At 44.3% G+C, this 26,646-nt stretch overlaps 1 protein-coding gene across 1 annotated transcript in view; it reads right to left on the reverse strand.

Moving 5' to 3' along the window:
- Positions 1-1,351: 1,351 nt before the first annotated feature.
- GLT1D1 (glycosyltransferase 1 domain containing 1) overlaps positions 1,352-26,646 on the reverse strand; it is a 96,044-nt gene continuing 70,749 nt past the window's right edge. Inside the window, exons 11-12 of the mRNA XM_063087723.1 lie at positions 19,701-19,799; positions 1,352-1,513 (exon numbers count right to left, since the gene is read on the reverse strand). Of these exons, the coding sequence (XP_062943793.1) occupies positions 1,352-1,513; positions 19,701-19,799 (261 nt within the window). The remainder of the gene's footprint in view (positions 1,514-19,700; positions 19,800-26,646) is intronic.

Below are 26,646 nucleotides of genomic sequence, written 5' to 3' on the forward strand. Positions count from 1 at the left end.
TCATCCCCAAGGCATCAGAGTTTAAGAAGTTTAATTTGAGGCTGTTTCTTTTAAAAGCATGATGTTTTAAAGGCATGATGTTTGAAAAGCAAAAAACCCAAGATGTGTCCCAAAACTTGGAGCAAGGATAGTGTTGGTGGAGACTCCCCTGCACCCCTTCCGTCTTGAATCTAAGGGCATTAGACAAACTCATTAACAAAACACTGTGCATGCCAGGGCTCTGCAGTTGCTTTAGCTTCTCCCTCCTCCAAACTGATGGCTTTCTACTTCACAAGAGGCAATGGGATGCTTCACTCCCCATCTGTCATAACGAATGTCCACTGGAATGCAATGATTTCAGTATTCAGTGGAGGTTATCTTGGGTTAATACAGCTACCAAAGGACACTGAATCTACTTTTAGGGAGGACGTGCTGATGTGGTAAGGTCATTGTTACAGCAACCACTGGGCTGACCTTCCGGTGTCTTCAGTGACCTCACACAGACCCAAGTCCAGTTCTACTACGGGCTGGAGCCCTATGACCCATTTGACACTCGTCCCTGGCTCCCCGATGCTGGAAGGGAAAGGAATCTCCACACTGGACCCACATACCCAGGCCTCCCTCTCAGGTCACTCGAGTATTCTCCAGGCCACAGGTGATGTGGCTGGTGCTTATTCCGTTTTCTGATCAAATTTGACCAAGAGGAGGGCGGGGCCTGCAGAGCCCCTTTTCTAGAAAGCACACCTAGTCTTTCAGTCACACCACTGAAGAGTAAGACACACCGGGTGTGAGCTCGTTTACAGCACCATCTAGCGTCTAGAGAAGCAGACTGGTCAGAGCCTGGGGCCAGCAACGTGCCACTCAGGACTCCAAGATCATGTCAAAAATGCTGCCAGGATGCTACTCAGCTGACACACCTGGTTTTTGTGTTTGTTTTTTGAACTGGCAATGAGTGGTACAGGTCACTCAGAAGACAGGAGAGAGGGGTCTGCACTGTGATTGCTTGAACATAAGCCTCTAACACCCATGAGAGAAACCTAAAGCATCTGATCAAATTCTCTCCCAAATTCTCCTAAAAACCAATTGCCCCTTCCACATCCAAATCAGCCAATTCACTTATGCACCTCCACCAGGACTGATGGGTGGACACATCTGGGACAGTGTCTGAAAGCACAGAAACATCTGGGATGAATGCCATGTCCCCGGAGACTCCCAATCAACATAGCTACCAATTCCATATACCATAGATTCCAAAGAGACTGGTCTGATTTGTACTGGACCCAAGTGGTCCAGACCCCGTCTCTGGAGTTTGCACAGGGCTGGGCATCTGGTGGCAGGTGTGGACGGCACAGGCGAGGATGAGGCATGCTCCTCAGACCTCCGTGCCTCCTTCTAGCTTCGTGATGAGGTGCTGGTATGTGTCTCTTTCCACCTGCCAGGAATGGTACATTCTCACGTATTCCCTTCCGTTGGCCACGATTTCTCTTTCTAATGCAGGATCACTAACCAGTCTCTTTGCCAGCTGAACAAACTCCTGCAAATAAGGAAATGGAAGAAAATAGATGTAAATAATTGGTGCAGGGGATTTTGCAAATGCATCCAAAGCCCATGACTGTGTTAGCTCCTGGTCTCCCCTTTGTCTGCTTCCCTGATCCTGGAGAAAACAACTTTTAGGAGGGATTGGAGTTAATGGAAACATTAGGATTGAGTGAGAAATCATATACATGTACACACACACACACACACACACAAACACACACACACACAAGCACACACACACACACGGTGGGATAAATATCTGTGGAAAATATTGGAACCATTAATCATTCCTAGTCCTCCTTTTTCTTCCCTAGATCAAAAAACCTGCTAATTCTTTTATTTCCAGTGATTCAAGATTCACAATTTTTTCCCTCTTTTATGAGTACCATCTGAGATATGAACTAGGGTCTTACTCCAGAATCTGAACCCTGCACACTGCACAAACCTACCCCTGCCCATTTGTTTTTCATTGTGTGGCTTCTGTCATCTCCCCCAGACACAGAGCACATCTTCAAATTACGAGCAGCATCAGATGTAGTGAAAGCGCTTGGCTTCAGAGTCAGGTCTGGGTTCAAATCCGTCTGCATGACTTAGCTGTGTGGCTTTGGGCCAGCTAGTTGACTCCTCTGAGCCCCACATTTTTCCTCTGTCAAGGGGCAATGGGCACTTGATCGGTAAGCCTGGCTCTGCCCCAGGTCCCATAGGCTCCCAGCATGAAGAGGGACGGATTTAACAGTCCTTGCTTTTCACGCCTTTTCTTCTGCTGCTTAGCATCAGACCATATTTCTGCGTAAGCTCATTATTTATCCATGCTCACGGACACAATGCAATAATGAAAGAGAGCTCCTGCCGACCAGTTTATAATATCAAAGCCCTTCAGAATTAGAAATAAACTAGAATTATTTTGGTTATTAAAGAGTATTGAGGGAGAGGAGGGGAACATTCATTATTAATGATGCTTGTATGTAAGTTAAGAGCAGAGTTCTTGGGCAAGGAGGCCTGGGTTTAAGTTCATGCCCTGCCCTTCTGTACGTGACATGGGTGAATTTCTTAATTTCTCTGTGCCTCAGTTTCTCTACTGTAAAGTAGAGATGATAACAGCACCTGCTTCCTAGGGTGTTGAGAGGATTAAATGAGTTAATACAAACAAAGACTTTAGGGCAAAGCCTAGAACATACTTAGCTATCACTATCATTATTATTCCCCAAAAGCCCACAAAAATTCCAATAAGGCAACAACGCCTAAGATTAATATACAATGCTTTGCTATTTAAAAGGAACATCCACATATTCTCAAAATTACTTTTAATTAAATATTGGGTACTTTTTATAGCTAGCAATATAAATAGCAATATTTATGATAGAATAGAATTATATTTTTATGTATTATGCATACACTTTATAGTGAATTGGTGTTCTTTTCATAATAAAAATATAACATATTTATTCCCATCTCATAGCAGAACAACATTTTTATTAAAATTATTTGAGAGGATTATAGCTTTGAGATATTGATTTTATGATGCTGGTCATATCTTTGATTTATCTGATGTGGAGACTTTGGTTGAAACCCGCTCCTCTGCTTATTATTTCTGTAGAAGGTACGGCCATTTTACAACTAGATCCTGAATGATAGAGTTTCTAGGAATAGGTTGCGATAAAATACACTTTTTTTCTCTCTCTGCATGGGAGGCTGAACAACAACAAAAAAACAGACTTAAATAAAACAAGACAGATCTGGGCTGGAAGTAAGAAACCTCTTGGCTGTTGACATAATAAAACTCTTGATGAGTGGTGGGAAAAAAGGAAAGAGAAGGAAAAGCACCAGGACAAGAAAAGGAAAATCTCTGTCTTGAATCATCAGAGTCCCTCCTCGAGGCTCTGGGATTATGTTCTTCTGGGCTAAACAGCTTCTACGTGACAGCTAGAGCAACAGGCTGGACAGGCATCTGTGGGCGAGGAGGAATGCACGTGGACACAGACCCTGTTGACTGCATACTAGGGCAGACTGTTTGAGAAGGTAGCCCCAATAATTCCCCCATCCCTGGATGTGTGTCTCTCTGCAATGTGACTTTGTGACTCTCCCTGTTAAATGGGGGGAGAGGATCTATTTCCTCTCCCCATGAATCTAACTGGTTTAGTAACTTGCTTTGACAAACAGGATATGCCAGAATTGATGTAGCTGGACTTTCAAGCAAAGCTTCAAAAGGTCTTACAGCTTCCACCCATGCCCTCCTGGACACCACCAGGTCGAGATGCCTACGCTAATTCCCTTGAGGATGAGCACCCCATAGCAGAGATGCCCAGCAACTACCAGCACCAGCGACCAGACACATGACAGGTGTCACCTTGGATCACCCATCCCCAGGTGAGCTGCCAGACGACAGTCACTAGATGAGTGGCCCCAGGCCAGACTAGCAGGATGACCCAGCAAGCCTGGCTCAAACTGCTGACCCATAAACTTGTGAGTGAATAAAACGGTGATAGTACAAAGCCACTGAGGTTTGGGATTCTTAGTTACACAGCAATCTATAACTGATGCCCTTGCGGAGCGTTCAGTGCCTCCCTCCTCTTGGATAAAAGAACCCAGATTTTGTTAAGTTCTCCTCCTCTGCAACATGATCTAGGAAGAACGCCCACTTCCTGATTCAAAGAGTCAATCTTGATCAGTCCAAGCCAATCATGTATTGTGTCATTTACACCCTAGGGTGACCCCCATCCACCCGCACCCAAGACTTGTGTGTGGGTGGAACCTGTGCCTTGTTTCTAACCTATAGAACATGGCAAGGGTCATGAGATGGGACTTCTTTGATTGGGCTATGTTATATACGGCTCCATGTCACCAAGATGGCCTTACGCTACAATCACAAGAAACTGAGCTCTGCCAACAACCACATGAGCTTAAGACTAGATGACACCTGGGTTACAGCCTGGGGAGACCCTGAGCAGAGGGCCAGCTCGGCTGTGTCCAGACTCAACCTACAGAGACAGCAAGACAGCAAACGGGTATTGCCCTATGCAGCTGTATGTGTGGTAATTTGGTACACGGCGATAGAAAATCAACACAGGTCCTGTCCTTTTCTGCCAATAATTGGCAAAGTGGCAGGTAGGTGGCCAAGTTGTGGGGACTGAGATAGGATGGGAGAACGAAGGGGAGCCTTCTGGAAAAGGCTTCCTTGTTCTAAGAGGACACCAGGGAGATCCCTCTCTTCAGCCTCCACAGCTGCCAGGCTGTACATAGAGCTAGGATCCACTGCAGACAGTGGGTTAGCCACCTCTGCATGGAGCCATTCACAGCAAAGGCAGAGAGAGCCAAGACACTCACAGACAGAGGGACACACACAGTCCTGACATACCACATCAGGCACTGTCTGAGCTTCCGGAATCTAACACGTGATACCTCCTCAGACAGACTGAAAAACTACAAAGCAAGAACTGCAACGAAACTTCCGTGAAACAAGGACAAATGCCAACTTGCCATCATGCCAACCAGAACTCCACAGATCTCATAGAGCCGATGGCTGTAGAGCTCACCAGGACACTGAGCAGCTAACACTCAAATACTTACCGGGGGAGGGGGCCATTCATCAGAGACCGTATACTGTATAATGATATGCTCTTGGAAATTACTTATGAAAATATAAGGCGTTCAAGTGTGCACAAACTAAAATAATTAAAAGAAAATAAAAACCAAGTAGGTAAATCTCATCTCTTAAGAAAGTTCAAAAACAAGGCTAGAAGCTGCGCCAGATCCGAGGCAGGAAACCCAACAGGCAAAGTTGGAGGTGCCAGGCCCGCTGTTATGGTAAATACAGGCCTGTGCTGTTTGCCGCATTTCCTACTTTTTTTTTATCCAAGAGAAGTCTAACTTCTGGATATTTATGTAAAAACATTCCATGCTAAATGCCAGCAAGTAATTCAAAATTTTAAGAACACAGAAAATTACACAAAACACATATGCAAACCAGATTTAGCTCCAAGGCCACAGGTATGAGCCCTGACTTAGGTAATACACTTGTAAAGTTTAAAATAAAAATCACGTTTTTATGCTCACAGAGTAATTAGCAGTTGACGATTCTGAGTTTTCTTCCTTTCCAAGTAGTCTTTAACTACTGGTGGAAAAAGCTCCCACTGAATCCTGATGACCAGCCCTGTGTCCCTGAGTTTTCGCCATGATCCATGAGAGGAGAAGCAAGACCAGTTTTACGGAGTGAATATTTAAAACGCCGTCAAAATCCTTCTCATGATGCCGTCACCTCAAAACCACAGAGCACAGCGGGGGGCCTCCTCCAAGAGAAGCAAAAGCCTTGTGCAGGGAGCATGCAGGGCTAGTAGATTTAAAACGTTATGGTTTTCAAGAGCATGGCATTCTGACAACCTTCTGCGAGTGATATGTACTCATTTTTCCACAAGGAACTAAAATCAATCATATGAAAACTGAATTTCAGGCTGGGTATGTTAAATTAAACAACCCTGAAGCTTCTCTCCAGATGCTTCAAATACATACGACAGCTTATTGAGACATGTTGACGAAGAACTTTTTTAAGACTGGCATGTGCTGCTGCTGTTAAAGATCTCTGGTTTTCCTCCGGCTTTTCTGGTTGGAACCTTTGGATTAATTAAGGTTTAGTCAATGGCTTTGGTTCTCAAATTCTGCTATAAGCCTGTCTTATGAAGCTTTTAAAACACACACCCACTACACACACCCAATCCTAATTCCAGGATTCGCATTCAGTAGGTCACGAGAGGGGTCCAGGAATGTGAATTTTCTAAAACTGGAGAGTCACTGGTCTAACATGGACCGCAGTGCCTGCCTTATTTTCCAAAAATTATTTGGTCATAGAGTAAATTCATTTTGTTTAAAACTGCAAACTGTGAGAAATATATTTCAAGATCTATCTATAAAAGGGTAATACATGTGCCTGTACTATTTTTCTTATATGTGACACCACCCTGGTGGTCACAATTTAAGGCTGTATCTGAGTTATCACCACCAACAAAAACGTGACCACATCGTCACCCCAACTTTTGGTGTAAGTTCATTGTTCTCTCTGTGACTTTTGTTATCAGGTAAAGCTGGGATCGCTCCTAAGAATGTGCAGACACTCTCTGAACTACTCAGCATAAACCTTCCATCTATCTCTTAAATCACAGCAGTAATTACCAATTTGGGGGAGGGCTGGTGTTCATTTGTCCTTAATATCATGGTGTGAGTTAGGTGCGTGCCTTAAATAAATATCAAAAACAGCTATTAGAATCTTCTGCACATGGATACTGAGTAGGAGAAACCAACCTATGTAAGTTTAGGAATAACCTCTCAGCAAACCAGCCCTGTCCATGCCAACTGCTCAACGCAGAGCCAGAAGGGAAGGTGGGGAGGGGCTCTGGCCCCTGACCATGACGCTTGACCAGGAACGATGTCAGATGGGAGTCTGATGGGTGTCCCTACCCTGGTCAATTCCAAGACCAGTCACCAGAGAATCTGGCAGTGGGCCCTGTCTACTCACATCGTGCCGGGGAAGTTCACTCCAGGACAGTGCCTGAGCACACATCTAACAGGTCACCCCCCAGACCCAGCCCCTGGATCGAGTGATACACAGGAGAGGTGGGGTACTGTGTCAGAGTCTCTGGCGTATGGAAGACTGTGAGGCGATCAGAAAAAGGGCACTAAACAACAGAAAACCGCTTGATGAGAGAGTTCATACTTAGTTAATTCACCCTCCCTCCCGATCGATCAAGCCCAGAGAAAACCTCCGTGAGGTGCGCATGCATTCTTTAACACTTCTCTGAGAAAGACAGAGCTGGTCTCCTTCCAGGATCCTAGAGTGGGGAAGAGTATCCAGCCAGAACTTAATAGCAATAGCCAACATTTATTGTGCCTCAACCACGTATCAGATCGTGTTTCATAATTCAGAATTTGAGGGATTTTGATAATATGGTTTATATGTTCTTCCTATTACATGATTATCTCCCGCAAGGCCTAAGGCTGTGCCCCACAAACAATACACTATTTCCAAACCAGAATGTACCGAGTCCCAAGAAGCCTCAAGTCACTTTCCATCAGTTCAGAGAAGAGTTTGCTGCCTGGTGAGTTTAGGCACCAAATTCACTAAAAATAAAATTGTTTTTCAAGTGCTTTTTGGATTTTGGAATTGCAGAAAAGGGACGAGGAATAGGTCCTGTTACTGTGACCGCCCCCTTCACAGGTAAAGAACTTAAGGCATGGGAAGGTCTCCCGGGAACCTGCCCAAGGGAACATGTCATGAAGCAGCAGAAAAGGACACTGACCCCAGCCTGTCCTCCTCCAAGCTCTACAGCTTCATGCGTGTATGCAGCAAAGGTCACAGAGCTGCCACCTGGAAGGCGGAATCTGGAGCCACAGATGAAGCCAGCAGCAGCGATGGTTGACAGTTTCTGTGCTTCCCAGACTAAGGACAGAGTGTCGTTTCCAGTACCTGGGCCAGCTGAGAACCGCTGTTGCTGTTCCTGCTGCTTAGGAGGTAGGAGAGGGAGGCATCAGGAAGGACAGAGAAGAGAGAGGGAGATTGCATAGGGACAGAGGAGGTGGGGCCCAAGAGGCTTTCCGGTGGGCACACGAGCTACCCTGGCAGGGTTACAAGCAGTAGAGTCAGAGGGAAAGAGCGGGCTCATACAAATGTGAAGGCAAATGTGCAATGAAGTCATCCTGGTTACGCCTGGCAGACAGGGACCTGGGGCAAATGGCAGACTGTCCCTCAAAGGAAAGCAAACTTTGGTGAGGCCATGGAAAGAATGACTGAGAGAGGCAGACCCAGGGGTGGCAGCACTGGGGCACAGGCCATTTGGAGTTCTCACATGGGCACCTGGTGGGCATTTTCCTGCTGGAGGCCAGACAACATTGCCAGGGCCCACACACCCACAAGCGGAGCCAACATGCCAGCTCTGTGCAGCTTTGCAAGCAGGCACCTTGGCTGGTGGCCGCCGTCCCTGTTCATGTGAGCCTTTATGTACCCTCTCACTTTACAGGTGACAAAGATGCTCACTCCCTCCTACTCTAGACCCCGGCTATGCCCTTGGTCACATGAACTCAGTGTCCTGCACAGCAGGAATAAAACACAAGCTCTTCAATGTAAATGACTTTGCTGTCAGTTATCAAGGCCTCAAATAACAGCTGTGCCTTGACCAACAGAGTCTCCATTTGGTGTGTAAATGCCACTGTAGGGAGAAGAGTTTTACTGTCTCAACATCTATGGGACCAAGAACAAGGAGGGATTTGCCACAGACGGCTCTGTCCCATAGCTGTGACAGCTGACCCCAAATGGTTTGTGGCATGTGCTGTGAAACCAAGAGGCTGAAGAACTCCTTGTCCTAACGGGTCTTTTACAAAAAGGATATGCCATACGTGTATGAATCCTGAAAAGAAAGTTCTGGAAAAATATGAGACTGTCTCCAAGTTGTAAATTATGGGTATTTTAAATTTAAATTTTTATGTTTTAAGTTTTTCTATAAAAAGCTTATGTAGTAGAAAAATCATTTTAATTTTAAAATATATTAGAATCGATTCATCCTAATAGACTAGTATGATGATTAAGGACACAAAAAGATACTGTGTGATCTCACATATACGTGGATTCTAAAAAAGTGGAACTCACAGAAACAGAGAACAGAAGGGTGGTTACCAGGGGCTTGGAGATGGAGGAGCAGGAGATGGAAATGGGGAAATGATGGTCAATGGGTACAGAGTTTCCCTTAGGAGGAATAAGTTCTGGAGATCGATGGTGCTGCATGATGACTACAGTCAATAATCATGCAATGTGTCCTTGAAAATGGCTGAGAGAGTAGATCTTCAGTGTTCTCATTATAACAAAGTGATAAGCATGTGAGCAACAGAAATGTTAATCTGCTGGATTTAATCATTGCACAATGTATACATGTACCCAAACGTTACAAATTCACCATAAATATATGTAACTTTTATTTGTCAATCAAACCTTAATTAAGGCTGAAAAAAAAAACCACATCATGACTCCCCGCTGCACCTTTCACTAGCTGTGAGGTCTTGAGGAAGTTAGGTAACTACTCTGTACCTCAATGTGCTCATCTATAGAATGGGACTGATAATAGTGCATTTGCTGTTGTGCAGATTAAGCAAAATCATCCATGTGCTGCATTTCGTGTTTGTAGAGCCAGCTGTCTCCCTTGTGCTATTTTGTTATACTTTTTTTTTTTTTTTTTTTTTTTTTTTTACTGGAACAAGTTGGCTGAAATCTTTTGGGAGAAAGGTTGCTTGCCTTTTCTTCCTGGGCCAACAGCAGTGGCAGTGGCCACATGACCAAGTTCCAGCCGATGGGACATGTGCAGGAAGGACATCTGTCCCTCCCAGCCTTGGACATGAACAGCCCCACAGCGGACCTTGCCTTCTCTCTCCCCAACTGCTACCTTAAACATGGGGGCCTGCGGGACTGAGAGGAGGTGGAGCCACACCAGCAAAAAGAGCTTGGGTCTCCCAGCGACCGTGCAGAAGGTGGTCACAGACCAGGGACACCAGCTCTGGCTTCCAGGGGAGCAAGAAATAAAGTCTTGCAATGCTAAGCCCCTGAAGTGGTGGGTTTACCTATTATAGCAGCCACTGCCGCCCTAACAAACCATCCTGCGGGCACCCTGTTCATCCTGAGATTTCATTCCCCATGCTTGCCCAGCTGCTCTTTCAGTCCAAGGTCCCCAACGGAGAACTTGCTCATTCAGGCCCATGGTAGCAATGCTCTCAGCAAGAGCCTTAACACGTGCTATAAAGATTCAAGAAATATTATAGAGACTGTGTTCCCATAGAAAGTGTAAAATGTAGGCTTCTCCCAACACAACACAAAGGAGCTGAGTTCACAAATGAGGGGAAATGAGGAGGGCAGGTGCGTTAAATAGAAAGAAGGAGGGAGGAAAGAAGGACAGAAGGGAGGGAGGGAGGGAGGGGAAGGACAAAAGAAAGAAATTTCTGAGCCAGTAGCATTTATGTTTGGATTCTAAGTGCCCAATAAGGGAAAGCTGCCCCTTAGCTTTCTCTTCATGGCACCCAGCACAGGAGCCTGTGATTAGAATGGAACTTCCAAAGGATACTCGCCAGGCAGGAGACAAAACCTGACAGGCGCCAACGACTGGGCAGAATGACTGCTGTCGTCTGTTGGTTTGAAATGAAAAAGGAAAGAAAGTGGTTAAACTGCACCTGTGTGGTGTGCTGCACAGCTTATATCAAACTAAGATAACAGAACACGCTTTCTAGAAGGGTCACCCTCTTATGCAATAATCATCTCTTCAACTGTTTACTGAGCACCCACGTTGCACCAGGATCACTGCAAGGGACCCCTGTTCTCAGGGAGCTGTGGATCTGGTGGGGGAGGTGTCTGGCAAGCAAAATAAAACAAAACAAATGCACATTTATCAACAGTGACGAGAATTATGGATGAAACACACGGGATGCAGTGACTGAGAGTAATGGAGTGGGGGACAAGGGTGGGCACTCACTGAGATTGTGCTGCCAAGAAAAGCCCCTCCAGGAAGGTGACATTTAAGTCAAGCAACCGCTGAAGAGGCGCAGGCATCTGGGTGAGGCCAGCATGCAGTGGCAGGTGCAGGGCAGGGCGGCTGCAGTGAGGAGGGGCTGCATGGGTCGTGCAGGCCTGGGCCCTGGGGCAGGAAGGGCGTTTTCTTCTGCGTGCAATGGGCAGCCACTGGAGGACTCTCAGCTCTGGGCGGGTGGGATTAGGTTTTCATTTTATACAGGTTCCTTTGGCTGCTGGGAGGACCGTGTATGGGCTGGAATGGAAAGGCTGTTACAACATTCCACCCAGGACCAAGACTGCCTTGGAGTGGGGACAAGAGGGGCACAGGAGAGATGGGGTTCCGCTCTACTCTGGAGACAGAGCCCACAGGAAGTGAGGACAGCTGGGAGAGGCGTGGCAGCGTGTAAGCCCAGGGGTGTCCTGGACGCTCGAGCTCACACCCCGGCAGCCGGCAGTTGAGGGCAGGGGCCCCGGGAGGGAGGCTGGACCTGCTGCCTGGGCCCTGCATGCCGCCTGTACCATATCACCCCAGTGTCCATAGCCCAAGAGGGACCACGCAGGCCACTGGCCCAAATGCTACCAGTGCTAGCAAGTCACCATCTTCTTCCCTCTGATCTCAGGATGCATTTAAGCAGCCTAGGAGCCCACTCAAGAGCAGCCTAGTGTCCTAGTCATACAAGCCTCTTGCTGGGTACTGCACACTGTCTGTCCATCTGTCCAGACAACAGGTAAACAGAGGCATCCACCAGCATGACTGGGCTCCAGGAAGGACACACCCACTGGGTAATGTGGAGCCTGATGCAGTCAGGAGGGTAAGGAGGGATCTCCAGCAGGACGCCTGGGTCAAGCCTGGCCACTCCCCTTAATCACAAACCTCAGCTAGAATGTGCGGGTTCACACTCCTAGCAGGTGTTCCACCAAGCTCTGCACCAGCTGCAGGTGTAACCGAGCAAGAGACAGGAGAGGGTAGAGATCAAGTGCAAAATGAGACAGGAGATGGTCCCTCCTGTCCCTAGCGGTGGGGACTGAGTCTGCAGGGGGAGAAAACGCTTTCCCCTCTCCTTCTTGTGTTAAGAGAATTCCAGACGTGGTGCAGGATGGCACAGTTCTCCCTGTGCAATCTTGGAGGTGCTCGTGGAACTGGACGCAGCCTCCCTTTCCTGAGCAGGGAGCCCCACCTTGTGGCTCATCCTGTTCTGGCTGTGCCTCGCTGAGCAGTGGCACGGTGCAGTGTCTGCCGGGGACACTGCGTGCAAGGGGCTTACCTTCCCCTCACGCTGCCATCTGGACAAGCAAAGCAGGGCAGGGGGGCCAGAAAAGTCCCTTGTCCCCAAGGGTGCAGACAAACAAAATGGTGTGAAGAACAACTTTATAGGACTGTCACCCAGAAAAGTGCCGCCTTTCCTCCCAAAACAAGAGAGGAGGGGAGGGAGGGAGAGAGACAGGGACAGAGAGAGAGGGGGAGAGAGAGAAAGAGATGGAGACAGAGAGACACAGAGAAACAGAGAAAACACAAAGAGACATGCAGAGAGAGACAGAAAGACAAAGAGAGAGGGCTAGAGAGGGAGAGACAGAGAGAGAGAGACACAGAGAGACAATAAGAAACACAGAGAGAAGCGGTGACAAAGACAGAGAGGGAGAGAGACCATGAGAGACAGAGACAGAAGGAGAGACAGAGGCAGCAATGGGGTGGGAGGGTGATGCCTCATTTGCGGATGTTCTCAGCCTTGCTGAGCCCCAGCCCGGCCACTCCGGTTGGGTGATCCAAGGCCAATGGCTTACCCTCTGGTTGTGAGGACAGGGTGAGGTCAGCAGGCCAGGTGCTCGAGCAGTGCCCGGCACACAGAACTCAGAGGTGCAGGTACAGCCCTGTCCACTATGCTTTTCCTGCCGGAGGTTCCTCTGCCCAACTTGGGGCCACCACCCACTCTGACTCTGAGCACTTGGAATATGGCCAGCGTGCCTGAGGAACTGCACTTTTGATTATTATTTAACTTTAATTGATTTAAATTAAAAATTTAAAACTAATACTCAATTCGGTCATTCAAAAACTTTTAAGTATGTTGGGAACAACTTGGATATATGAATCTCCTTTTCAACTCTAAATTCTATGGAGCCTAAATGCAAATCAAGCATTTTCCCACCATATACAAAGAGGTTTATTTAGATGTTAGAATCATGTAGTGATTGAACAGGATTGGATATTAAGCACTCCAGGCTCCGGGGCTGAGCCACAGAGCACCCGCCGTCAAGGCCCCACTTGAATTTCCACATGCAACAGGGAACAGCTCGGTAGGTTTGCGCATCAGCCACTGTGCTGTGAAACATTTTTCCAATCAAAGGCTGGGACCACAGTTTTCAGAAGACGTGCTCTGGCCTCTAGGGACCAGGAGGATACTTTATATAAAAAGTGCTGTTCCAGGAGCTTCCCAACAGACACCTTTGGGCAGTTAGTGATTCTTGGGCAGCAACTGCTGCCTTTGTCAGGCTCAAGCTGCAGGCACAACTGAACGCTTTCATCAGCAATCACCCCAAAAGGCCCTGTCTTGGAGTCTCCTTGAACCTGGCTGTGATGGTAAGAACCAGATGCTTGCTAATCTAAGACTTGTTTGCAGACCACAGAAAACTGCACTTTGCCCTACAAAACTGAATGACAATATTTCCCCAAAATATTTTTTACAACACTTTAAATAATTTACAAAAAACTAAAAAACCCGTATTTACCAGGACACATCTGTTAAATAAAAACACCATTTTGTGTGAGTTTTTGATCAAAATTTAATCTTCAAATTGAGATGTACTCGAAGTGCAAAAACACATGCAGGATTTCAGAGGCTTAATATGAAGAAAAGAATGTAAATACCTCATTATTAATTTTTCATATTGATTACAGCTTGAGATGATACAAATTTGGATAGGCCAAGTTCAAGAAAATATATCATTAAAATTAATTTCACCTGTTTCTTTTAATTTTTTTAAATGTGGCATCAAAAAATGTAACTTAGTCCTTGGCTGGGATCATATTTCTGTTGAGTGGCACTGCCTTAGAGAATCTGTGTTCCCTCTAAACGCCAGCCATTACATCTGGTCACAAGCTCTTCAAGCAGGCTGTCCTTACATACACCATTTAGGACAGTGTTACATCTGTTGTCCCAGCATAATTATTAATAACATCCCTTTCACTCTCAAAAGCTTCCTGGTTTTGCACAATAAACAATATGGTCACCCTATCTGCAAATCCATGTAGACAAATTTTGGATTAACTTTTAACTTAGTGGACACATAATCTTGTGTTTCCTTTGGGCTTAAATGGAAATCCCACCAATCCTGGGAGGCCCTTACATCTGGGTTTTTACACTGATGAGGGCCTACTCTGTGCCAGGCACTGGCTGAGTGCTTACACATAATAGGCACATTTAACTTCCGATAATTATGTTAGGCTAAAAAGGTTTAAAAAAAATAAGAAATAATATTTTACCTAATGTTGGCCAACCACCTCAACAAGTTGCATAAGGAAGATCTGATCTAAGTGCATGTGAGATGAGAATTCTCTTGGTTCTCACCTGCCTCTGGCGGGGTGGGGATCTTGCTGTGCTGAGCGCAATTCCAGTGCTTAGGCACAGTGCTCTTTATGCTACCTGGCTTCACCTTGTGTTCAGCTCAAGAAGTGGCAGATAATACTGATGGTGAACATGTGAAGTTTCCATCTGAGGAGATGGAGGAGACTTGATTGCACATACTTCCTCTCTGTTACTGCTGAAAGATGGGTCATTATCTCCATCTTACAGATGAAGGAATGAGCATAGGATAAGAAATGTGTCCAGGATCACTCAGATTTCAAGTGGAAAACTCCAGATCTAAGCACAACCCTGCCTGACCCAAAATTTGGAGGCTTATATTTTTCCACCGTGACTCACTTTTTCCAAACATCAAACCACTGATTGACTAAATCATTGATTTAATCATTGATCATATCATTACTGTGTTAAGAAAAAGGAGCAACTTTTAATAAAAAATGTAAATCTCTTTAGAACACTAAGGAAAGTGCCTGGAACATAGTATGCACTTAATAAATGCTGGCTGTCATCATCATTCTTCCAAAATTTATTTATTTTTCGCAGTTGTCTAAAAAACAAACAGAACCCCCCCCAGCAAAATAATTTTTAGCAACACTTTAAAAGTCTGACCCTGAGTAAGAATATGGATTCACAGTTTCTATTAAATGTCAAATAAATTTTAATTTTGAAGCTATAAAACATAGCCACGAAGTATCTAGGAAAAATAGCTCAACTCTTTTTCTTCTGAAAAAGAGGAATAACAAAACTGTTGCAGAAATAAAAAAATCGATGTTTAATAGGTTTGGAAAGCTTTACTTAAATAGAAGTTTTCCAGGGGTACAGTGTATAAAAACAGATTAATTTATTCTTACCATGGCTGAATATGTTTAATTATCATGTTTTAAAAATCAAAGGTATATTTTCTGTATTCAATTCAGTAGACTTTCCATAGAAGCTCCCCAAAGCAAACTTCCCTTCCTTCCAGATTCCCCATTATATTTGTGCAAATATTCAAAAAGTTTGTGGAAGGATTTGCATTACGTTTTAACTACATCTTTCCACAGACTTTTTGAAGTGCCCTCATAGCTGCCATTCCGGGGTTCTTGAAAGCTTTCACCACTCACCAGGCAACACACGTGTAGTGCCAGGTGCTGTCCTAGGTGCTGGTGCCACACGAGGGAGCCAAGCACAGAAATCCCCCAAATGAGATGTCATTTCCCCAGTCTACTGCTGAAGAACCCACCTTGCAAATCTAACTCTCTCAGGAGGTGGGAGCAGGGATCAGCTTGCTGACATGACCCAGCAAGAAATGTCAGGAAGAGAATAAAATGGGGAAATGGGGTGAAGAGGGACCAGGGGACATGACTCTTCTGATGACAGAGGAGTCCAGAAGGCAGAGAAGGCAAAGGGGGCAGGCAGGGGCTGGCATGGAGACTTTTTCACATGTTTAACAGGACACATTGGGGCATCTCAGGCATAATGTTTTCTCCATCAAAAAGACTCTATACATCCCCTTGAATGACCTCCCCTCATCTCAAATGTGATGTCCTGATTACCCAGGATGGTGCTCTTCCTGGAGGTCCTGCTCTGTTGATATGACCACATTCCTACATCCTCTGTGGGCAGCTACCTGGACATTGCTCAAAATCTTCCCTTGCCGTCCCACCGTGCTAGTTTTCTGTTGCTGCATAACAAATTGCCACAAACATGAGCCTTAAATGACACCCATTTACTACCCCACAGCTTCTGTAGGTCAAAGTTCAAGTCAGCTCAGCATCTTATGAGACTGAAATCAAGGTGTTGGCTGGGTTCCTTTCTGGAGCTGGGGGGTCCTCCTTCAAGCTCACATAGTTGTTGGCAGAATTTAGTTCCTTGTGGCTGCAGGACTGAGGCTACCTTTCTCTTGCTGGCTGTCAACCAGGGGCCACTCTCAGCTTATAGAGGCTGCCCAAAATTCCTCCAAAGGTGACCCCTTCCATAGACCCCAATCTCTCTGAAATCTTCCATTTTTGACCTCAAGACCTACTTTTAAAGGACTCACAGGATTAGGTCAGGCCTGCCTGATAATATCATTTTAGATTAACTCAAAGTCAAATGATTAATAACCTTAATTACATCTGCAAGATCCCTCTTGCCATGTAACCAAACATAATAATGGCATAACACCAGGAGACAGACATCATGGGGCCATCTCAGGGTTCTGCCTATCATGCCCTGATTTTCCATGCTCCTTAGATTTGTGTTCCTTTCTGTTCACTCTGTTTCTTCCCTGACTCTCCCCACAGTGGACAACTCATAACTCTCCCGATACCTTGCACACATCCACACCCCCAAGCTTTTGCCCATGTGGTTCTCGCTGCCTTGAATGCCTTTCCTTCCATGGGGATCTCGTCCTTCGAGGCCCAATTCAACATACCTTCCTTACACTGACTTTCATGCCCTTCCCAGGCAGAACTCCACGCTTCTCAGAGAAGCTTCTGTCTGCGCTGATCACATAAAGTGCCAGTGCTGTCTCTGGAGCTGGGTTTACCAGGTTCCAGGTCTGATCTGATACTTACAAACTAGTTAACTGGGCTTCTTTGTGTCTCAGTTTCCTCATTTGTAACTAGAGGTGACAAGAGTGTTTGTGTCATGGGGCTGTTGTGGGAGTTACATGTGTATCCTCCATGTGGAATGTATGTGAAATTAGTTTTCCATTTTGAAAAAGAGGTAGCTGGGGTATTAAATGTATGTAAAATCTGATATGCTGAACAACTGGTAACTTCATTTTTTCATATTGGGTTTCTTTATATTCTCAATTAAGGGATAAAACCTAAAGCAGAACCATGAACTCCAGATTCAGCATGGATTTGAGCAGCATGACATAAATGTTCCTTCTTAATAAATAAAATGCTGATTCAATAAATATTTAAAATTAATCCTGCCAATGCTGGCAACCAACTAGTGGTTAATTTCGCCTCAGTTCCTTAGTTGAAATTAATATAACCACAGTCCCTGACTTATCTAAAATGCATGTTTGTTTTTAAGGCAACAGCTCCTACCCTGTGCTAGGTAAAGTCTGATCGAGACCACAAAGAAAACCAAACCAAACCATGTGTGATATCTGTGTCTAACGCGCTTTTTCAAAGTGTGTTAAGAAACACAGCATCCCCCCAAATGAAACCAGTTTTTTTTTTTGTTTTTTTTTTTTTTGGTTAACATCCTTTGTAAAACTAACATGAAAGTGTTGGAATCAAAATAAGTCTGGAGCTAAACTCTGTTAGCACTGCGGGGTTGTGTCTGACGGCTCATAGGAAGACAGTACCCGGCAGAAATGAAGCTATTGGAGACAGGACAGGTATTTGCAAATATTAAAAGGAGTATCTTACAAGAGGCTATATGAAGTCAGGATAGCCAAATTGCTTCCATCCCTCTGTTCAGACTAATACATTCATTTATGAGGGGTAGCTAGTCAAACATTCACTGATAAAACTGTAGTGGTTTCTTGCATGTGCTCTGAAGTTGAACATAAAATAAATGGACATTGTATTTTAGGAGATTAAAAAATCAAGTCACTTTGCCAGATGGAGACAATATCCTCACTAGAGCTGGTCTGAGAGACCCAGAATATGGTGGAAAGTGTTAACCCTTTGTTTGGAAAATCAATAAGTAACCACTGAGAACTCTTCACGTCCTGATATTCTGGCTTCTAGGTACTGCTATCGAAAGGAAAGGCATTAGTCCTACGGACGTCTTTTGTTAGACAAAGGGTAGCACAGGGGTCCTACCTGTGCTATGTAAGTCAGCTTCCCAGTCCCTGGCCAGCCCCTGCATTCAGACAAATCTTGCCAATGCCCACCCACGTGCAATCCCACCGCCCATCTTGTTTGCTTCGGAATTTGTTCGCAACTCTGTGATAAGCAGGTAGTAAAGAGAGTGACCCATAGTTTTATTAGGGAATAGGGAAAGCTATCTTGAATTAAATATCTGCTATTGGAAATTTTAACCATTTACTTTTTGGTGGCTGGCAGTACAGAAACGGAACCCTGGACCTTGGTGTTATCAGCATCATGCTCTAACCAGCTGAGCTAACTGGTCAGCCCTGCTATGGGAAATTTTAAAAAGCAAATTTTCAAATATTTGAATTCCTATAATTTTTAACTGTAATTCCCTATATTTCTGAATATAACGTGTGCTTTACTAAAGATGGCTATGAGTAGAATCTAATTTTTAAATCTACTGAAAGAACAAAGGTCGGGCCTAAGGATTTATATACTACCACCTAACAACAGGCATAGGCAGTAACGAGTACCTCCCTTTTGATAACATCTGGTATCTACTTGGCTCCGACTTCATGCCATGCACACTGCTGAGCCCTGCACACCAACTTGTCCCACCGTATCACAGTACCGAGAGGCAGGAGTTATCATTAGCCCCCCTCGTCCAGAAGAGAAAACAAGACTTAGAGACGTGGGCAACTCAGCCAGGGTCACACGCCCTGCACAGGGTGCACAGGGTTTCAAATGTAGGCAGACACTCAGGGGGCACCTCCTCTGAAACAACCACAGCAATGCACACTGGGCAACACCTTCACGTGCTTCTGGGGAGGTCCCGACACACATGCGTGCCCCAGAAGTCACTGGTGACCATCTGTGCTCACTGCTGGCAGCACTGCCCTTTACTTTATCTTCAAATGTGTACAAGTATCTGTATACATAAACAGTATCCTGCCTATTTTGCACATTTGTTTGGGGGGATTAAAAGTGGTCACAAATACTGCAGTTTTCTGAAAGCCAGTGGATGTTCTACCAATATAAGGCTGTGTGTGAGGAGTGCCCATTTTAGAAATCAGAGATCAAGCATCTAAGGGTTGATTGACTGAAGCCCTGTATGGCAACTTGGAGCAGAATCAGAAATAGAACTCAATGCTCATTTCCTTGAAACTTCCAGGCACATGCCCAGGTGACAACAGAAGATAGCAGTGCTCCACACAGGCTCCTGCTGACTGTGATAGGAGCACCAAGAGCTAAGAAAGACGGGACCATAGACTCTTCATTCACTGCATATGAACACTATTCAGACAAGGTGGGTAAAGAGAAACAGCTCTTATTTACCTGAGGACCTGAAAACAATAATCCTGTCACTTCGTGCTTCACCACGGCAGCATTCCCAGGGATGTTCCGAGCCAGCACTGGAACTTCCAAGTCCATTGCCTAGAAGAGACAGGAGGAGAGACAGGTGGTGATCGTTCTAAGAGCTTCTGTGATGGGATGAGCCAGTTTGTGGAAGAATAACTTCTTAGGCTAACTGGACCTCTGGCACCTCACAGAAAATAAACCTTGCCAAAATGATATCCCAATCTCAATACTGCCTTTCCAAAATATGTCTGAATTTTAATTACTGACCATATTTGGAAGTTCTGAAAAACTATACACTAGAATAGTTTGTCTGACATAATTTCTGCAATGTCACAAAGAAACCCCCTCTCTCCCGATGTTCATCTGACACTTCTTCATCCACTGTTTGGAGTCTACATTTTTAATTACTGTCATTACTTTTCCCGATGAGTAATTTTTTTCCAGCACAGACAGTATGAATGCCACAAGGACTGAACACATTGCTCTGGCATGAAGACAGTAAGAGGGAAGTGATTTATCATTCCAATTATTCACAAAGCAGACTTTCCATTCCCAAAGGTCTGGGGGTCAGCATGGCACTCCCAGCCTGGCACAAAATGGTAGTGAAAGCACAGGAAGGTGCCCTGAAAGCACAACGTGCAGAGTTGGCCTCGCCTACTTAGTAGGGTGGTGTGTTTCTGGTTCTCTTTCTACAGTGCTCAGAGATTAATGATATTATGTCGAAAAGAAACAGGAGCCAGCTTCAAGGGGATCCTACTGACCGTAGTGGAGCAATTTTTCATTTTCAAAAAGAATAATGGTTGTAAGATTGTAACACACTAAATAAAAAAAAAAATACCATGATTCCCTAATGATGAGAGAGAAACAGATAAAAAGGAGGAGGAGAAAGAAGAGTAGAATTAGAAGGAGGAAAAGGAAAAGCTCTTCTTTATATGAGCTAACAAATGTGGATAGGATGGCAGAATTAGAAAAGCATCACTTTGTAACCCCTAATATAATAACCGACTCAGACTAAGATCATCAAGAGACGTCCACTTCATTGGGTGAAAGGATGTTGGGAAACAAGATAGTCACAAATCCCAAAGTCCCAACCCACAGATGACTTATCAATTATAAAGGAGAAACATACCTTTACAATGGAGGATGCCTTTACAATGTCACCAACAGTAGGGAAACCCAACGTTACGTGCTTCCTGATTTGATACCCTGAAGGTATATAACATTGCCCACGTCAGGATCCAGCTGAGAGGGTTTGATCTAAATCTAATCATGAGGAATTGTGCCAGACAAATCTAGAATTTGGGGTCTTCTGTAGGACAACTGACCAGGACTCTTCGGAGGACTCAATCACATTAAGAACTAAGAGAAGGTAGGTTGGGGGGACTAAAGAAACATCAAGCCAAATGCAATGTGCCAAGGGGGAGCAGATTCATATGAAAAACAAAAATAACACCTTGGAGAAATTAAGTATGGGGTGCATATTGAGTAATGTAATTGAGTTGATGTTAATTTTCTCAGGTGTGGTGATGTGTTATCATGGTGTGGGAGAACACACCTGTTCTTGATAGTTCCAGGGTGACGTATTAGAAGTGTTGTGATCAACTACCTCCTTTCAGATGATTTGGCAAAAATGTGTGTGTGTGCGCGCGTGCGCACAGAGGGACAGAGAGAAAGACAAAGGGAGAGGGGGAAGGAAGGAGGTGAAACACAAAGGTGAATATAGGAGAAGGGTATACAGGCATTCATTGCACAATTCACTTCTGTGGATTTTAAACTTTTAAACTCTGAAGCTAACCTGCCTCAGTTTGAATCCTGGTTCTGCTACATTCTAGCTGTATGATCTTGGACCAACATCTCCAGCTCCCATGGCTGTTTGATTGTTTCCCCTGATGGAAAATAGGGATGATAAAACCTCCTACATGAAGGGTGATGGGGAAGATTAAATAACTTAAAACTAAAGAACTTAGATCCATTCCTGGGGATTGTCATCATTGCTAATGGGATTAAAGTTGCAGGTCGGCTCCCTATCTGAATTGGTAAGATTCACATAGCATAACTACCTACCCTAGAACTTGAGACTGCATTCCAAACCTACAAATTCCAAATAAAAACGGGTGCCCTTAAAAACTAAGGGCCTTGAAAGAAAGTAAATTAAAATTATATTGAGTCCAGGAATAAAAATAATAGTGTCCATGTGCAAAAGAATAAATTTGAAACTTTTCCTCACACCATACGCAAAAATTAACTCAAAATGAATCACAGACCTAACGTAAGAGTCAAAACCATAAAACTCTTACAAGGAAATATAGAAGTTAGTCTTTGAGACCTTGGGTTAGCCAAAGCCTTCTTAGATATGACATCAAGTACACAAGCAACAGAAGAAAAAATAAATGATTGGACTTCACTGAAATTAAAAACTTTTGGACTTAGATGTAAATCATTAAGAAAGTGAAAAGATATTGTACAGAATGAGAAAAAATATTTACAAAACATATGTGAAATGAGACTTGTGTCTATCATGCATAAAGAGCACTTATAACTTGACAATATAAAGACACAAATAATACAGTTAAAGCTGGGCAAGGGGTTTAACTAGATATTTCTTCAGAGAAAATGTAAACAGGGCAACAGCGCATGACAAGATGCTCAACATCATTAGTTATTAGGGAGATTTAAACCAAATCCACAATGAAGTATCACTTCACACACACTAGGATGGACATAATAAGAAAGATAATAAAAAACTGGTGATAATATGGAGAAATTGGAACCCTCATACACTGCTGGTGGAATTGTAAAATGATGTAACCACTTTGGGAAAAAATCTGGCTGTTCCTCAGAAGGTCAAATCTAGTTCACATATGTCCCAGCATTTCCACTCCTAGGTATATCCCCCCCCAAAATGAAAATGTATGTCCCACAACAACTTGTACACAAATGTTTATAGCAGCACAGTAGTCAAAAACTGGAAAAACCCAAATGCCCATCAACCGATGCATAGGTAAGTAAGTGTGGTATGTACCTACAATAGAATATTGTATGTACATGTATGAACCTTGAAAACGTTATGTTCCATGATAGTCACGGAAGCCACATATTGTCTGGTTCCATTTACATATAGAGACAAAATAGACTAGTCGCTGTCTAGTACAGTAGGAGAAAGATGGGTGGGGAGTGGCTTTTGGTGCACAGGATTTCTTTTGGGGGTGATAAAAATTTTCTAAAATTGAGAGTGGTGATGGTTCACAATTTGTAAATATATTAAAAACTATCAAACTGCACACTTTAATGAGCAAACTGTATGGTATGCAAATTATATTTCAATAATGCTGTTATATTTTTTAGGAACGTTTTTAAAAGTGCAAAATACCTCTGATTTCATCCAACAAACATCAACTGTGTGTCCTACAGTCAATGATGAAGACGCCAAATAATAATTTATAAAACATAAGCCCAAATATTGTTTTTCAATAAGTTTATTTGCATAGTAAATTAATATTTTATTGCTAACTTTTATTGCTAATAGTAACAAAGAAAATGTGTCTGGTAATTTCACAAAACACAAATTACTGGGTTTTCCATTATCACATGCATTCACCTCCTTGTTCTTGAGTGATAAATCTTGTAGCTTCATCTTTCCTTAATGCCATGTCTCAGCTGTATGAAAGCAGCATTTTGACCTGTGTATTAGAGATTGCCTTAGACTGGAAATAGGTAGGTCAAAATGACAGGCAAGTTCTCTCCTTTGCAACCAAGTAGTTTCTGCTGCAGCACTAACGCTGTGCAGCTTGTTGGTGATGTTTCTTGTACATAAGGTGATGCTGCCCCTCACGGAAGGCAGTGTCGGAGAAGGCCACATGAAGAGGAACAGACCAGGTACCTGAAATCTAGTTCATATAGGAAATTGTGATAGACTTTTGGCAAAAATGGCCACAACTATTCCCTTCATGTCATCCACATCCCTTGCAATGTGATTCTGGTGGTCCTTCGGTCGAGATGTGTAGTCTGTTTCCCCACAACTTAAATCTGAGCAGGAATGTGACCTAGTTTGGCCAAGTGACTTCAATGGAATTGATTAGATACCAGTTTTGAACAGACCTCAGGTATCTGGTCTGTGTCATTCTTACTGACTCTAACACACCCGCTGTTTCTCCCACCAGGTTCTCTCCCCACAGGTCTTAACGTGACCTGCTTTCTCACCATTTAGATCTCAGCTCAAATGCCTCTTCCTCGTATTAGTTTCTTGGGGTCATAGTAACAAAGAACCACAGACTGGGGTGGCTTCAACAATGAAAATTTATTTTCTCACAGTCCTGGAGGCTGGAAGTCTGAGACCATGGAGGTGGCAGGGCTGGTTATGTTTCAGGCTGCAATGGAAGACATGATCCAGGCCTCCCATTGGCACCTCACTGGTGTCTTCTGCCTGTGTCCCCACGTCTTCTGCCCTCTACACCTGTCTGTGTCCAAATTTCCTCTTCACCCTAACACACACACTGTACTGGATTAGAGGCCACCCTAACGACCTCATGTTAACTTGATGACCTCTCTGTAAAGACCCTCTCTCCAAATCTATGCCCATTCTGAGTATTGGGGGTTGGAACTTCAACACATGAATTTGGGGAGGTGGGGACACAATTCAGCCCATAACACTCCCAAAGCTCTCCCAGACCCCTCCCAATTCCACTCTCACATCATGCAGCTTCATTTCTCATACCGCACATCCTACTCTCTAAAATCCTATGTCCATTCATTGATTCACTTGCTTCCTGCCTGTCTCCCAGTCCTCCTCTCTGTCCCTCATGAGGACATAAGTTCCATGAGAACAGTACTTTCATGTGTCTTGTCTCTGCTGTGTCCCCAGTGCCAGCTCATATTGGGTGCTCGGTACAGTTTTGCTGAGTCACAGAATGAATGAATGTATTCATCCAGTTAGTGTTTACTGATCATCTATGGCACTATAATAGACACTAGAGGAGGACTCAAGGTCATAGGGGACATGGTCCCGCCATCAAGAACAGCTGCACAGCAGCAGAAAGATGCAGTGTGGCCTGGGCTGTGAGATGGGTAGGAGGAGAAGAGAGCTGTGTAGTGACAGAACACGAATCCTGAAGTCACTTCTTCAGAAAGCAACAACCTGTGTCTTTAACAAAGGAAACGCCTGAGGCAGAGAATAACTCCAAGGTGTGACAACGCTTTGAAGCTGGTCCTGACGGGAACCGAGACTGGCAACATTTTGCGCTAGACATGTTTGGGAATGAGCGAGCTCATCCTCAGACACGCTCCATTGGTGAGCAGGGAAAGACGAAAGCAGAGTGAGTTAAGCCGCTGGAGCAGAGAGCAGTTCACCTGCCTTCAGGGACTCCATTCTGTGATAAAGAGCAATGAAATGCCAGGATACAGGATGTGTCTAACACCTATTCGTGCTTGAACTCACTCGTTGATTTCTTTTTACTTTAAATCTTAACTGACAAGTAAAAATTGTATATATTTACTGTGTACATGATGTTTTGACATATGTATACACTATAGAATGGCTAAATCAAGCCAATTAACATGTGCATAACCTAACATATGTATTTTTTTGTGGTAACTACACTTAAAATCTACCCTTGGCAATTTTCAAGGATAAAATATATTGTTATTAACTGTAGTCACCATGATTTGCAATAGATCTCTTGAACTTTTCCTAGCTGAAATTTGTTTCCTTTGACCAACATCTCCACACTCCCCCTGCCCCCAGCCTCTGGTAACCACCACTTTACTCTCTGTTTCTATGAGAGCTGGCTTGATTTCTTATTTTCCCCAGAGGAGCTTTTCAGTCTCTTACCAGGTAGATGGAACTCTTATAGTAGACTTTTAAAAAGTCTTTGTAGCTAGTAGACCATTTTCAGCAGAGCCGACAAAAGTTCACACAGGGAGACTGCCTCCGTTTGACACTGCAGAGCTGTCATAAGAAACTCGTCTGCCAGCCCCATCCCTCGACCAGGAAGCCTGATCCAAGGGGTGGGTGCTATCACCTGTACTTGTGGGCTTTTAACCTTCAGAGGTAATGCTGATGCACCCCTGAGGCTGCAAACTGCCAGGTCTAGATTTTCTTGCAGAGAGGTCTGCTTGCATTTTAATGGCCTTGAATGAGAAGCATGTGGTGATGGAGTTGGTCTGGAGGCACCACCCATGCACGCACAGTGCATGAGGATCTTGCAGCACTGGGCTCAGAGTATTTCTGTGGAGATGCCACTTTGGCATTTTTGGGTATGATTCTTGGATGCAGAGAATAGTCCAGCACCTTGAAAAATACTCCTTCTCCCTGCAGCCTTCCACACCTCAAATAAATGGCAGTAGCATCTTCCTAATTATGACTACTCAAAAGGCCCTTCACATTTCAAAGTGAGTGAACCACAGTACTGTGACACACGTGCACACACACATGCATGCACACATACATGTACATATGAACATGCACACACATACACACTTGTGCATGACACATACGTGCACACACATGTGCACACATGAACATAGATCTATACACACAGACATGCATGCACATATATGCGCACACCATGCACACATACATACACACTTTGAAACTAGTCAAGGTCAAAATGACACACAGTCACAATTATCTCTAAAAAATCCTCCCACAGTTCTTCAGTCACTGGGGCCAGGGTGTGAAAGCCAAGAGGCCAAGAACTATCTCCTCCTTATTCTTTGCTTTAGAACACGGCCTTCCTTTCTCCTAGGCAGTGAAAACTTTGACCTGGAGGGGTGTGCGTGTTTGTGTGTTTTCTGGGGCAGGGAGGAGAGTCTATTTAAGAAAACTAGGATAGAAAAATAATTTTTTATGCTCTTTTCATGTAATTCCATGCAGGATTCAATTCCATAATAAGCTCAAACTTGAAACAACTGATTAGTTGCAGAA

The sequence above is a fragment of the Cynocephalus volans genome, chromosome 2 (assembly GCF_027409185.1).
Source record: "Cynocephalus volans isolate mCynVol1 chromosome 2, mCynVol1.pri, whole genome shotgun sequence".
Taxonomy (NCBI): Eukaryota; Metazoa; Chordata; class Mammalia; order Dermoptera; family Cynocephalidae; genus Cynocephalus; species Cynocephalus volans.